Below are 12679 nucleotides of genomic sequence, written 5' to 3' on the forward strand. Positions count from 1 at the left end.
AAGGGATAGCTTCCTATTGGAGAATGGCTAAAAAGATTGTGGCTTATATGTGTGATGGAATGTTACTATAACAGAGGAATTAAGAAATGGCCGGTTTCAGAGCGGAACTAGACCAACTTATCCAAAGACAGCATTATAGACAGAAACAATTTTGACTGTAGAACTCTGAACAACGCAATGACAGATCACGACTCCAAAAACAAAACAAAACAAAACAAAACAAAAAAACAAAGCTGAAATGAGCCACTCACCTCCTGAGAGGGGATAACTTTTTTTTTTGGACGTGGCTAATGCAGGAATTTGGTTTTGCTAGTTTATGTAGCTATCTATTAAGAGATTTGTTTTTCGAGGTTTTTTATGCGCTAATGGGGGCAGAGGTAAGGGGAGGGGCAGAATACTTTTAAAAAAAATACTTGTTATTTGAAAATAAAAATAATAAACTAAAAAAGGGACGGGGTGGCAGAAGTTCCTTTGTAACAATACTTTGTAAACAATTCTTTCCCATAACTGCTAGCCCCTCTCTCGCCTGCTGCTCTCCAGGCATCCCTCCGGTTCCTGGACAAGACATATCCAACTCTGTTATTGAGTCCGTGGGCCCAGGATGGTTCTCCTGGTTACCAGTGTTTGTAAACGTGGCTGCAGAGTCACAGGGTTGGGACAGAGTGGATGCTGGCTCCATTTCTGTCCCCTCTCCCTCTCCACCTCAGGAGATCTCCCACACTGACTCCCCATACTTGGGGCGGTAGGGTATAGTTTCACCCCCCCGGGGCCTCCCCCCCCCCCCCCCCATCAGTAGATTAACTCGAACTGTCTCGAAGAGTTCACTCCTTTTCCTCGGTCCCCTTTGATGTCAATGGTACAACCCTTCTCCAGGATCTCTCTGCCTTGTTTCGTGGGTGTAAGTAAAGCTGGAGCTCTGCTTTCCCCAGCCCCGCTCCAGGCTTGGCTGGCGGGCCAGCTTATACCCCCCTGAGAACTCCTTTCACTGAATGGTACAGCCCCAGTGTTTCTGTGGAAGCGCCCTAGAGCCGGAGGTTGGCGGCAGCGGCGGGGAGGGGGGATTGATGTAGAACTAAAAACGTCCTTCCATAAAAGCACCAGTACTGCCCCTCCTTCCCTTTCCCTGGAGTTGCACTGTTAATTATTGCTTTTGTGAGCTTGCTCATCCCCCCACTCCACCCCCTTCTGGTGACTTCGCACAGCTTTTGTCACCGCCTTCCACTCGTCCTCCCCCGCGCCTCAGCAGTGGTGCAGCCTTCTCCTCCTCTGTCTCCCCTCTGGGGCCACTCGGGTTGGTATTGGCCCTCCCTCCTCTGGGCCAGGGGCTCCAGCGTTCCCGTCGGAGTCCGACTCTGCGCCGGCTGCGTCTCCTCTCGATCCTCCTCCTTCTCCTCTTCCTCCTCCCCCTCCTCCCCCTGCCCCTCCTTCTCCTCTCCAGCCGCCGCCTCATCCTCCTCCTCCTCCTCCTGCCGCCCGGCCGCTGGTCTATGCCCCACCCCTGAGCCCGCAGCAGTCCGCGACATGTCCACCCCGGCTCGGCGGCGCCTCATGCGGGACTTCAAGAGGTGAGGAGGGGCGGCGCGGCTGACCGGGGGTCGCGGGATGCGGGGCGGGGTCCCAGCCGGGGGCACGGGCCAGGCCGGGAAGGTCGGATCGGATCGGGCCGGGCCAGAGGGGCCTGACCGGGTCGGGCCGGGCAGGGCAGGGCAGGACTGAGCTCCACTTGCGCTCCTTCCGCAGGCTGCAAGAGGACCCCCCTGCCGGGGTCAGCGGAGCCCCGTCCGAGAACAACATTATGGTGTGGAACGCGGTCATTTTCGGGTGAGTCCGCCGGGGGAGCCCTGGGGCTGGCGGGCGCGCGCACGGGCGAGCGGGAGGCGGGGGAGGAGGAGGGGGCCAGGGAAACTGACTGGAGCGGGACGGGACGGAACGGGAGGCAGGGTGCGCGGGGCCGGCCTCTGGGCCGTCCCGAGCCTGGGGCTGGAGTGCCCTGCCCGCGGGACTGGGAAGGAAGCCGGAGCGGCTCGCCGTGCCCGGAGATGCCAGCAGGGGCCTCCCCGGCTAAGGGCGGGCGGGGGGCGAGGGCAGCTGGGTGCCCCCCTGGGAGCAGGTACTTCGTGCGGGAACAGCCGGCACTGACTTAGCCTTGCTTCCCCCTCTCTTGCAGGCCCGAGGGGACCCCGTTTGAAGATGGTAAGGAGCGCTATCCTTCCTCCCTTTCAGAGCCGGCTGTTGAGCTGGGGAAGGAGTGGGTCCCCATGCAGTCAGCCCCGTCCCCCTCTTTCTTCTCTACCTCCTGCAGGCGAGAGTAAGCTGCCCTTGTATGGCAGGTTGTTCAGGCTGCTGACCACCTGACTCCAGTTTTGGTACCTTTTATCGGGGCTTGTAAAGGGGGCACTAGAGCACAACTGTTCATTTTTGTAGTGTGGGTACTGTATATATGGCTGGCCCTGCGGAAACCGCCTGGGCTTTCAAACTCATTTCCACACGCGTCATGGACTCTTAAAAGATAGTGGGGACCATAAAGGTTGCCGATGTCATTCATGCTCTCACTCACTGCCAGAAAAACCCCTTCTATTTGTCTTAACCTCTCTTCATCCCCATCACTTGAAGGACTGTCATTTCTAACACATCCTCATTCTCAGGGAGTAGATAGGATACTTTTTTCAGGTATTTGAAACATTGTCCAGGCTTAGGCTAGTTCGTTGTGAACTCAGAGGACAAGGACAAGGATCCCATGGGAAAGGCTGCAAAGAAGTAAACTTCGTAACAATTACAGGGAGTCATAGTTAGGAGGCCTTCTCATTGGAGATAGATTATGTGGAGTCTGAGGATCCTTCCAACTCTGAAATTCTGGGATTTTTTTCATTTTTTGCCAGACTAACCTAAACACAGTTTAACTGTCCCCTTTAATGACCAATTAAGGTAAAAATACTAGGTGATCCCCAAAGTCTTAATACAGTTTTAAATTATTGAATATTTAACAATCAAAGCTTTTGTTTCGTAAATGTTACATTAGTTGGTGGAATCCACCATCAAATCTTAAATTAGTTTTCATTTAACGCTGCATCTTGGTGGTGAAAGTGTCTAGTACTAATGTCATTGGGCACTTGAATATTTCAAGGTACTCCTTTCTTTACTCCTTGCCTCTTCAGGTACTGTTTAGTAAAATAAAAGTCCTAAAATAAAAAGAAGTGATAGAGCATAAGAAGGCAGTTTGCAGAAGCCAGGTTGAATAGAGTTGGCCTCTGAGGCAGGGTGACCTGGGTTCAACTCCGGCCTCTGACTGGCCAGACTTTGTCAACCTAGGCAGGTCACTTATCCTCACTTAACCCCAGGGCATTGTAGATCAGCATTGGTAGAAGTAGTTTCTTCATCCAGAGATCCCTATACCAAAAAAATCACAGGTCTGAAAAATCAGTTGAATGCTTTCTTCTATAACTTGTGTTACTTGTACCCAGATTTAATTTTTCACTAATAGATTTGTGTCTCATTCTTTCAACTTAAGCTCTCTGTGCACATTAACAGTGTGTATTTGTTTGAGTAGCTGAGCTCTCCCAGCATTTGTTTTGGTTGACTTCCCATCTCATTTTCCTCAGAAAGCATTTTGCTGACAGCTTTATTGTACAGCAAGCACCGATGAGAGTTTAGCTATTTCACAACTGTGTCTGACTTTGGAGAGGGGGGTGGGGGTAGGGGTGGAAAGAATTTCTTATCTACCTGGACCTTAATAATAATGTCTATGTTTGTGATGATGTGATAAGTCCATACTGACCTCAATATTAGGTCTGAAAGGCACTGCCCATGTTGAATATGTCTAATTTTTTTTCTACTTAACAATCGGTATCTTTATGTACATGCTATACTTCCTCAGGTATTTAAGGTTACTAACTACCTGTGGCTATCTATCTGACAGTTTGTCTATCTGTGTGATGTTTTTACCAGTCTATGAATGCTCATTTATCAGAGAAAAGATTTACATAGAAAACACTGACCTATCTACTGCATTATTGCCTTTGGCCATTTCAAATGTATTATGGAAATAAGGAGCAATAGGAAATGTCTTAAATAGTTCTTAATCTACCCTTACAAACTTCAGAGTTTACAGGGTCTTACTGATCGGTCTCTGGAAGTTTCTGGAATGACCAGTTCCTAAAGGAAAGTGCAGTTTGAGCCTGAGGGAGCAAAAGAGAGAGGCTGTTGAAGTTATTTTGAAGTGAGATAATGTCTCATCATCTAAATGAATGCAGATATTAGACAATACTTTAGATCACAAAAAAATTGGCACTAGACACTGATATTTACAAGCGGTTTCTGAGAGTTCTTTTTGATACCACTTATATCTTTACATTAATCTGCTGAAAAGTGCTACATACAAAAGCTGGAGTGTTGTACATTTCTAAATTCTTGTATAGGAGTAGCACTTGAAGGACTCAGTAAGCACAGCTCACATTTGGATAGTGCTTTTAAGGTTACAAAATATATTCCTCGCAACAATCCTGGGAGGGAGGTGGTATGAGTGATAATATCTCCATTTTACAGATGAGGGAATTGAGGCTCTGTTGAAAGGTAAAGATACTTGCCCAGGGTCACACAGCTAAGCATCTTGAGGCATGATTCAAACCCAAAAGTTCCACAGTATTCTGTCTGATATCCCATTCTACCTCTCATCCCATTAGCTCTGCAACTACACTAAGAGAGTAACTTTAGTACATCAAGGACCTCTTATCCTTGGGGCATAGATGCTCTCTTCACCTGTGAAGATTGTAAATGAGTTCTAATTTAGGAGACTGAGAGTTGTAGTAGTTTAAAAGGAAATCGTCCTGCCTGTCAGTCTGGTGGTGAGTCTGAGCTGCTCCTCAGCCCTCAGATATATTCCATCTTTCCATCTTGGGAGGATCTGCTAGAATCCACAGCCATGGTGGGTATTGCAGAAAGGCATTCCTAGGGAGGGAAAAATACCTTCTTATTTTAGAGACATGTTCCTAAGAAGTTACATAGAAACTTTTTTTAAAAAAACTTTGACCACTTTGAATGTACTAAGGGAGTTCTCAAATTAATTGAACTTTAAATCTTTATGAAGTGGTGACTGTTAGTACTGATATTTCCCTAAGTTTGAATTTTTAGTTTCCAAAAGAAAATATGGAGCCTTTCTACGAATGGCTTAATTGGTACTTTCTCACATTTTGGTCTTCTTGGAAGGCTTAACTTAAACCAATACAGATTATATGAGACTAAGGCTTTAATTCTTTAGGTACTAAAGAAGAGTTAATATAATATTTTCCATTTGCATAGTGCTTTCCATATATTACTTGAATTGGGCATCGCACTAATTCTGACTGTTAGGTACTAAAGATGTTCTGGTTTTACAGGAGACTGAGCCTCAGAAAGGTTACAATGACTGCCAAAGGTTCCACAGCTAGCAAGTTTTATGAGATTTGAACCCAGGTCTTCTGACTTCTAAGTTGAGTATGCCCTTGCCCCATGTCTTTGAAGACCTTATGAAATCTCTTGGCTTCAGTGACAAGATATTCCTCACACTGGTGTTCATTGGTCACCTGACTGAATCAGTGCCACTGAGTTTTGGGAAGGAAGATGATTTTGTGAGTACCTAGTCACCCCCTTGCAAAGTTTGTATTTTTAGTGTCACCAGAGAAGGAGTCTCTTAAATTAAGGACATTATGGAAGTTGGCGTTAAGTTCCTTTTCTAACTGGTAGGTCTGGAAAAGATAGAAGATTTAAGCTGAGCCCTTTGGAATGGTTATTCATGTGTATTTTAAAACATATGTGACATCGATTCCTGCTTTAGGATCTTAGAAAATCGAAATTTAATTAGGTTCTGAAATTGGCAATTGCATGCCACTTTGGAAGGGATGGGAACTCTTTGAACTTGCTGAAACTTCAAGTACTCATGCTGTTACGTGTACTTAGAATGTCCATGCTGCTAAAGAAGAAGTTGAACTTTTGTTTTTCTCTAGATGTAGAAAGATCTAAAAGATGATTTGTGACCAGGTGGTAATAAAGAGTGTATTAGTTTATTCCCTGACATTTGATTTCTTTTTTTTTTTTCAAAAAAATGCTTCAAATATCTGTAATTTGGTTGGTGTGAGTATTCCACTTCTTTTTTTCACTGACAGAATCTAACTCTTCTCTAACTGAAATGACTGTCGAGTTGCAGCAGAAAAATCCGTCAACTCGTGGCCATCATATAGGACTCAAAGCCCACCTCGTTTGGTGCAGGGCTTGAGCTTACGCTCTAATGGCATAACCTTTGGAAACCTAAGGGTATCTCCATACCATGCTGAGGATTTGGGGAAATATTATTAAAAATAGTAATGAAGAATAAGATGAGGCTGGGAAGGTAGGTTGGAGCCAGACTGGGGGAAGCTTTAAATGCCAGATGGAGCAGTTTCTATTTTGTGCAAGGCATTTGGGAGCCAGTGAAGGCTGTTGGGCAGTTGGTTATTGGTTTTTCTTGGTGGCAGAGAAACTTAAAAAAAAAAAAAACTAACTTTAGAAAAAGGAATAATTTCAGTCTGAGATAAGCTTCGAGAATTTGTTTTTTAAGTGGTTATTAGAACTACTTTTATAGCTCCCAGTTCTTGAGTAAGATCTGGTTTATCCTTGCTTGATAAATAGACCCCAGTCATTCTCTCATTGATGCTCAATTTTTTAAAAGCCAGGTAGACCTCTCTGTTTAAAGGTTGTCTTCTCCATCCTGCATGCATGTCCTCCAAATGCCAGTTCATTTGAGTATCAGTTTAAACAAAATGTAATTAGGAAGACACATCAGTTGGAATTATACGGGACATTCCAAAACCAAATATGAATGATTTCTCAATGACCTCTGTCACTGATCTTATTAGTATGAATAATGAAGATAACTGTTTAGTGGTGATTTGAATGAAGTACTATGTAATACAGACTTGAAAAGAATGTACAAGGAATAGGTAGTTTTCAGACATATGTTCAATTAAAGTATCCCATTAATGGTACTTACAATGGGGGTTTATTTACAGAAATGACTAGTAAGAATACCACTTAAATATTTGATGTTGAATGCTTGGATAGTATATTTTTTCCTCTAAAATTTTAGGACACAAATTACAGAAGATATTACAAAAAGTACCCTGTTGTTATAATTAGTGCTGTTATTCAAATTCTCTGACTAGTTGGGATTTTTTTTTTAATTGCAATTTAGAACCTAACTACTAGGAGTAGTCTGTACCTTTGGCTAGTTCTTTGTTTTAGCCTGATTGTTAATTTTGTGTCACTTAGACCTTCTGTGTTTATCCATAGACATAGACCATCCCCTGGACTGGGAATGGGTTATTGTTTTCTGGAATCTTAAGTGTTTCAGGAATTGTACTTCTAGTAGTCACTGTTTAACTAATGTTCCATATTGGAGAACTAAATTTCAAACTGAGAGTTTTATTATTTTTTTTACTTGATATGAATCTTAAATCAGGTTATGTTTCCTTTAAAGCAAAGGTGTCAAAAAATGTTGCCTACCACACTCCCAACTGCAGCTCAGACCAGAATAAAATGTAATTGGGAAATATTGAACAAAATAAAGTACAATAAAATGTAGATAATATGAATATGTGATTTTTCTAAGTCTGCAGCCTTATCAGGGATCCCTGTGTATAGCTTAGGGGTCCCTGTTTTCTTTCTAAGGCTGCCATCTCTGCTTTAGAGGACTTTATAATTCACAGTTTTTGTTCCCTACTTTTGGTTTAAAAAAGAGAAATAGTAAGCGTTTAGTGGGCACAATTACTTTTCTAGACTTTGGAAGGAGAAGCAAATAGAAATAATATCCTGGCCCTGAATATGAGAGTATGGAAGATAGTTATGTGTATTAGTGTATTGTAGTGTATGTACACACACAATATCCATATTAGTGTGTTGTAGTTTATGTACATACACACACAGTATCCATAAGGATTGTAAAATGCTATAGGATCAGATTGCTTGAATTCAAGGAACATTTGAGCTCAGCCTAGGAGGGGGGACAGATTGGCAAGTTGAGATGGGAAGGGAAGCATTACAGGAACATGGAATAAGAACTGGGGCAAGAGCACAGGCTGTATTGGGAAGAGGGAGCAAGGAATAAGAAGCCTGGGACGGCTGGAGCACAGAGTACACTATGGGGGAAGGAGGAAGAAGTCAGAAGGGTAGAGCCATTTTGTGGGGGGCCTTCAATGTTAGGCTGAGGAAAGTGGACTTCATAGAGTAAGTAGTCTGTTAGAGAATGGTTTTCTTTTATTGTACATTTGCTATGACTAGATATATAAAACTTAGTAATTCTGAGCCCAAGATGGACTGTTTTTAAGTTTGAATAAAACAGTTTAAGCCAGGGGTAAGGAAGCTGGTCCTTAAGTGCAGCCTTTGGACTGAATCCAAATTGAACTTCTGGAAAATTTGGATTCAGTCCAAAGGCTGCACTTAAAGACCTAGAAGGCCACATGTGGCCTTAAGGCACAGGTTCCCCACCCCTGCTTTAAGCAATTTCAACATTTTAGAGTAGTAAAACAAAACTTGTGTTAAGGGAATTGTCACACAAAGTATCAAAATTGTACATTTGGAAATGGCTAAGTAGTGTCATCTCTTGAGGTTTCATCTTGCCTGGTCATTTCCTTCTCCATATGTGTGTATGCACACAAACATAAATAATATACATAGACATGTATATCTGTTTTGCTTAATACAAAGTCTGTTAGCTGTGATCATGGGCAAATCTCTTCACCTCCCTGAATCTGTAAAACAAGAGTGGCTTTTGTATTTTCCACCTGCAACACTGCTGTGAGGAAAGAGCTTTGTACCTCCTAAAGCTGAATACTAATGTAAGTTACTATTAAGCAAATCAATATTGAGCTGAAATGCTTGTAAATATGGTGGTTTAAACTTTTCTATCTACAGGCACATTTAAACTTACAATAGAATTCACAGAAGAATATCCAAACAAACCACCTACAGTAAGATTTGTCTCTAAAATGTTCCATCCAAATGGTAAGTATACTCATCATTTTACCTGTCCTTCTTGTGGGAGGGTACTTATCCGTACAGTTCATCACAATTGGTTTCGCTTGCTTCCAGTGCAGGAAAAAGAGGAGTATTTTGTTGAGGTGTCAGGTAGGGGGAAGTGAAATCACTTCCTAGACCAGCAATCTCAGACCCTAGGTTCTCCCTTAAAGGCCTTGAGCTTTTGCAGGCCAGAAATCTTTAGGAGCATATTTGAGTCACCTCTTGGTGTTGTCCCTAAAGAGCGAGCAGTAAAATGGCTCTTGGATGAAGCTTTCCTAGTAGTTGGACAAGCTCTCTCTCAGGCACAATGGGATCTATATTCCTTCTCTATAAACTGAGTCACAATCCCTGCAGTTTGACTGTGGCTAAGGCAAGAACAGCAGAACAGTTGAGGGATTATTGGGGGGGAGAGAGGTAAGTTGGGCAAAGGCCTGAAATGGCACAGCCAGCTTGACCTATAGCCATTTATTTTTGGTTTAAAAAATGTTTTTGTATTTTGATCATCTTTTAAGGACATCTTGAAAGTTCTTAGTTCTGACACTTTATTCTTTTATTGTAATTATCAGTAGGCATATTTTAAACATCATTTGCCCTTCTGGGCTTTTCCTTTTCTGAGTAAGGTAGATGGTATCTGCTTTCTCCTAGAGATTGAGATAATATGTTTTCTCTTAACTGATCAGTATCCCACAGCTTAGTCAAACATCCAACATGAGGGAAGCCTTTCTAGAATCACAGAGTAGCTGAGCTGTGATAAAACGCTGAGCTTGTTGACCAAGGTCACACAGTTGAGTGCCTGTTAACATGGTCTATTAAAGAACTACACCCAACTTTGTGTACACTGTCAAAGTCATAATAGCAGTGGATACAATATGTATACTGATACAGCTATGCTTTTAGTCTATGCAGATGGTAGTATATGCCTGGATATACTTCAGAATCGTTGGAGTCCAACCTATGATGTTTCCTCCATTTTGACATCCATACAGGTGAATTTTTCTAGTTTCACTAAAGTCTATTGAGCATTTGTATAAATAATTTAGTTTAATGTTCTAAGGGAAGGGGAAATTATAGCTTGAGTTTTCCTTGCTTAATTCTGTTGATGTTTGTAAATTATATTAAGGCCCAGGCCACCAGAAAATATTCTACTAGAATTGTTGAGAGACTAGACGAATTTCCTTTCTAGGCACCTGAGCTAAATGAATAGCTCTGGTTCATAGTTTAGCTTTATTTTGACATTTTTTTAAATGTTGGCAAGTTGAACCTTTATTTTTTTTTTTAGTCTTTATTGGATGAGCCTAATCCCAACAGTCCAGCAAACAGCCAGGCTGCTCAGCTATACCAGGAGAACAAGCGAGAATATGAAAAGCGAGTTTCGGCAATAGTAGAACAGAGCTGGCGTGATTGTTGACCCAGGATGATACAAACGAACAGTCTGGTCATAAGGAAAAAATTCTGTCTGTCCCCTGCCTTCTTTTCCCATTAGCATCATTACATTTATTTTATTGAAAACAAAACAGCTGTGATGCTGTTGCCACCCTTCCTTGCTAAAGCTTTCTTTCCTCCCTCCCCTTCTGACATCCAAGAACACCTACTACAAAATCAAATGTATTGTACTTGGGTTACTTGTAAAAGAATTACTAATAATGAATTTCTTTTCTGTGGTACTTCATCTCCAATTTTAGGATAGTATTGTACATTAAATGTACTTTCCACTAAGCTTTTAAAATGATAATGGTTATACACAGGGGTACTTACTTATGTAGCTTGATAACATATTTCTATGCACATTAAAAAATGAATTGATTAAAGTGATGGAAAATTAGTCCAGGCTGGTCTTAGGAGCATGAGTTTGAAGCACTTATTTTACAGAATATTCCCACTTAGAATGGAAAAACTTGATTCCATGTAAAATAATCCATTTATAAAAAGTTAGTCTGTGCTATTCCTGGGAGATGGTAGGTTAATGACAGGAAGGAAAATGTTATTAAATAGGAGCATTGCTTGAAAAAAGAAAAACAAAACAAATCCTACCCACTCACATTTTCAAGTATTAACTAGAGCTGTAACTGTGGTCCAGTAACTAGGTGCGACATTGAAGGGAAAATATGTAGGTTTTGAGGTAGAAGGTGAAGAAACTCCCATTCTGGTTTTTATGTTGGTGAGAATGAGAGATCCATTACTGGTTTTGGAGGAGCTAAGCTGTCCCTACAGTTTTCTCTCTCTGTCTGTCTTCTGAGTTTAAATAACCCAAGGAACAACTAAGTACCTCTTGGCGAAAAGCATCTTGCTTCTTCCTACTGGCCCAATCCTGAGCTATGTACCAAGCAGTAAGTATGCTTTATTCCCTTCAGATTCACAAGAGCCTCCCTCTTTTTAGTTCCGAGTCCACACACTCTTGTGGCTAAGGCTGTCTGGACTGTTTGATCAATGATACCTTTATCATGACAGTATGGGACATGGCTTCTAAATGTTCTGTTTACGTCCATTGTTAGCTTTCATGCGGCTCAGTCTGTACAAGTAATTTTGCACAAGTAGCCCATGTAAAAAGTGTACATTTTTCCAGAAATTGTAAATAAAAAGTAACCTTAAATTTACAGGCAAGTTCTTCCAGTACTGCTTTTTTAGCTTAATATGACCGAACAGTGGACTAGTAATTAGAAAGTTAGCAGAATCTTGGTACCTTTCCAAGAGTCTAGTTGTTGCTTAAAATCAATACCAACATCAAAATGTGACATTTCTTACGGAAAGGGGACATAATAACATCAGCATAAGTAATAGCAATTTAAAAAAAAATGATCTTAGAAAAAATAATAGATCTTAGAAAATATAAGCTGTCAGCATAAAAATATATTAGGAGGTGGGAAGAGGTTGTGTAAAATGAATCTACTAGGCTAAAAATACGGGCAAAGTCCAATCTTACACAAAGCTGGGACAACAGGAACATTATTCCAGGAAAGTAAGTCCTTTTTCTCAGTGTCTCTCTATCCTGTGGCCTTTTGGTGGACACTGCCACTAAAGTACATATGGAGTCTCAAAGGTCTTGGTGCAGGTTTAAGCTTTAATAGCTTAACATAGCGTTTTTTTCCCCACAATCATAGGCATAAATGCCATTATTTCAGTGAAAATGAAGGCCTGAAGAGTTCTCTGGAAACCATGAGACAAGGCACTGGCACTGCTAAGAAATCATATAAACAGCTAGGTGGCACAGTGGGTAGAACACTGGGCTTGGAATCAGGAAGATTCATCTTTCTGAGTCCAAATGTGGGTTCAGATGCTTACTAGCTGTGTGACCCTGGGCAAGTCACTTAACCCTGTTTGCCTTAGTTTCCTCATTGGTAAAATGAGCTGGAGAAGGAAATGGCAAAGTCACTCCAGTATCTTTGCCAAGAACACCCCATATGGGGTGCCGGAGAGTAGGACACAACTGAAAAAAGGACTGAACGAAACAAGGGTTATTGGGGGCCTACTCCATATGTCCTTTGAGAGCATGGCAGCTGGCAGGTTTTACATCCTTCATACTACACATGATAGGATTGTACTGTTGCTACAGAAACTTACTTTTGACTTCATTTTAAATACTTGAATGAAAAGAAGATTGTAAGGAAGTTTGAGGAATCTATATATGCCAGGAGGCAGGTTGCCTTTGCTGCCTTTG

The 12679-nt window shown here is 41.9% G+C and overlaps 1 protein-coding gene across 1 annotated transcript; it reads left to right on the forward strand.

Annotated features, from left to right (window-relative positions):
* The first annotated feature begins 1219 nt into the window (after positions 1 to 1219).
* UBE2A (ubiquitin conjugating enzyme E2 A) lies at positions 1220 to 11618 on the forward strand. The gene is made up of 6 exons (XM_072626060.1): positions 1220 to 1565; positions 1741 to 1821; positions 2168 to 2193; positions 8920 to 9009; positions 9922 to 10010; positions 10304 to 11618. The coding sequence occupies exons 1-6, from the start codon at positions 1522 to 1524 to the stop codon at positions 10430 to 10432; spliced, it is 459 nt and encodes a 152-aa protein (XP_072482161.1). The 5' UTR covers positions 1220 to 1521; the 3' UTR covers positions 10433 to 11618.
* The last annotated feature ends 1061 nt before the right edge of the window (positions 11619 to 12679 follow it).

The sequence above is a fragment of the Notamacropus eugenii genome, chromosome X, assembly GCF_028372415.1.
Source record: "Notamacropus eugenii isolate mMacEug1 chromosome X, mMacEug1.pri_v2, whole genome shotgun sequence".
Taxonomy (NCBI): domain Eukaryota; kingdom Metazoa; phylum Chordata; class Mammalia; order Diprotodontia; family Macropodidae; genus Notamacropus; species Notamacropus eugenii.

Excerpts from the sequence above, each read along its gene's own strand:
- UBE2A (XM_072626060.1), top strand. The coding sequence starts at position 1,522 with ATGTCCACCCCGGCTCGGCGGCGCCTCATGCGGGACTTCAAGAG. Across the intron at positions 1,566-1,740 it reads CTCATGCGGGACTTCAAGAG|GCTGCAAGAGGACCCCCCTG; the intron begins GTGAGGAGGGGC and ends CTCCTTCCGCAG. Across the intron at positions 2,194-8,919 it reads GGGGACCCCGTTTGAAGATG|GCACATTTAAACTTACAATA; the intron begins GTAAGGAGCGCT and ends TTCTATCTACAG.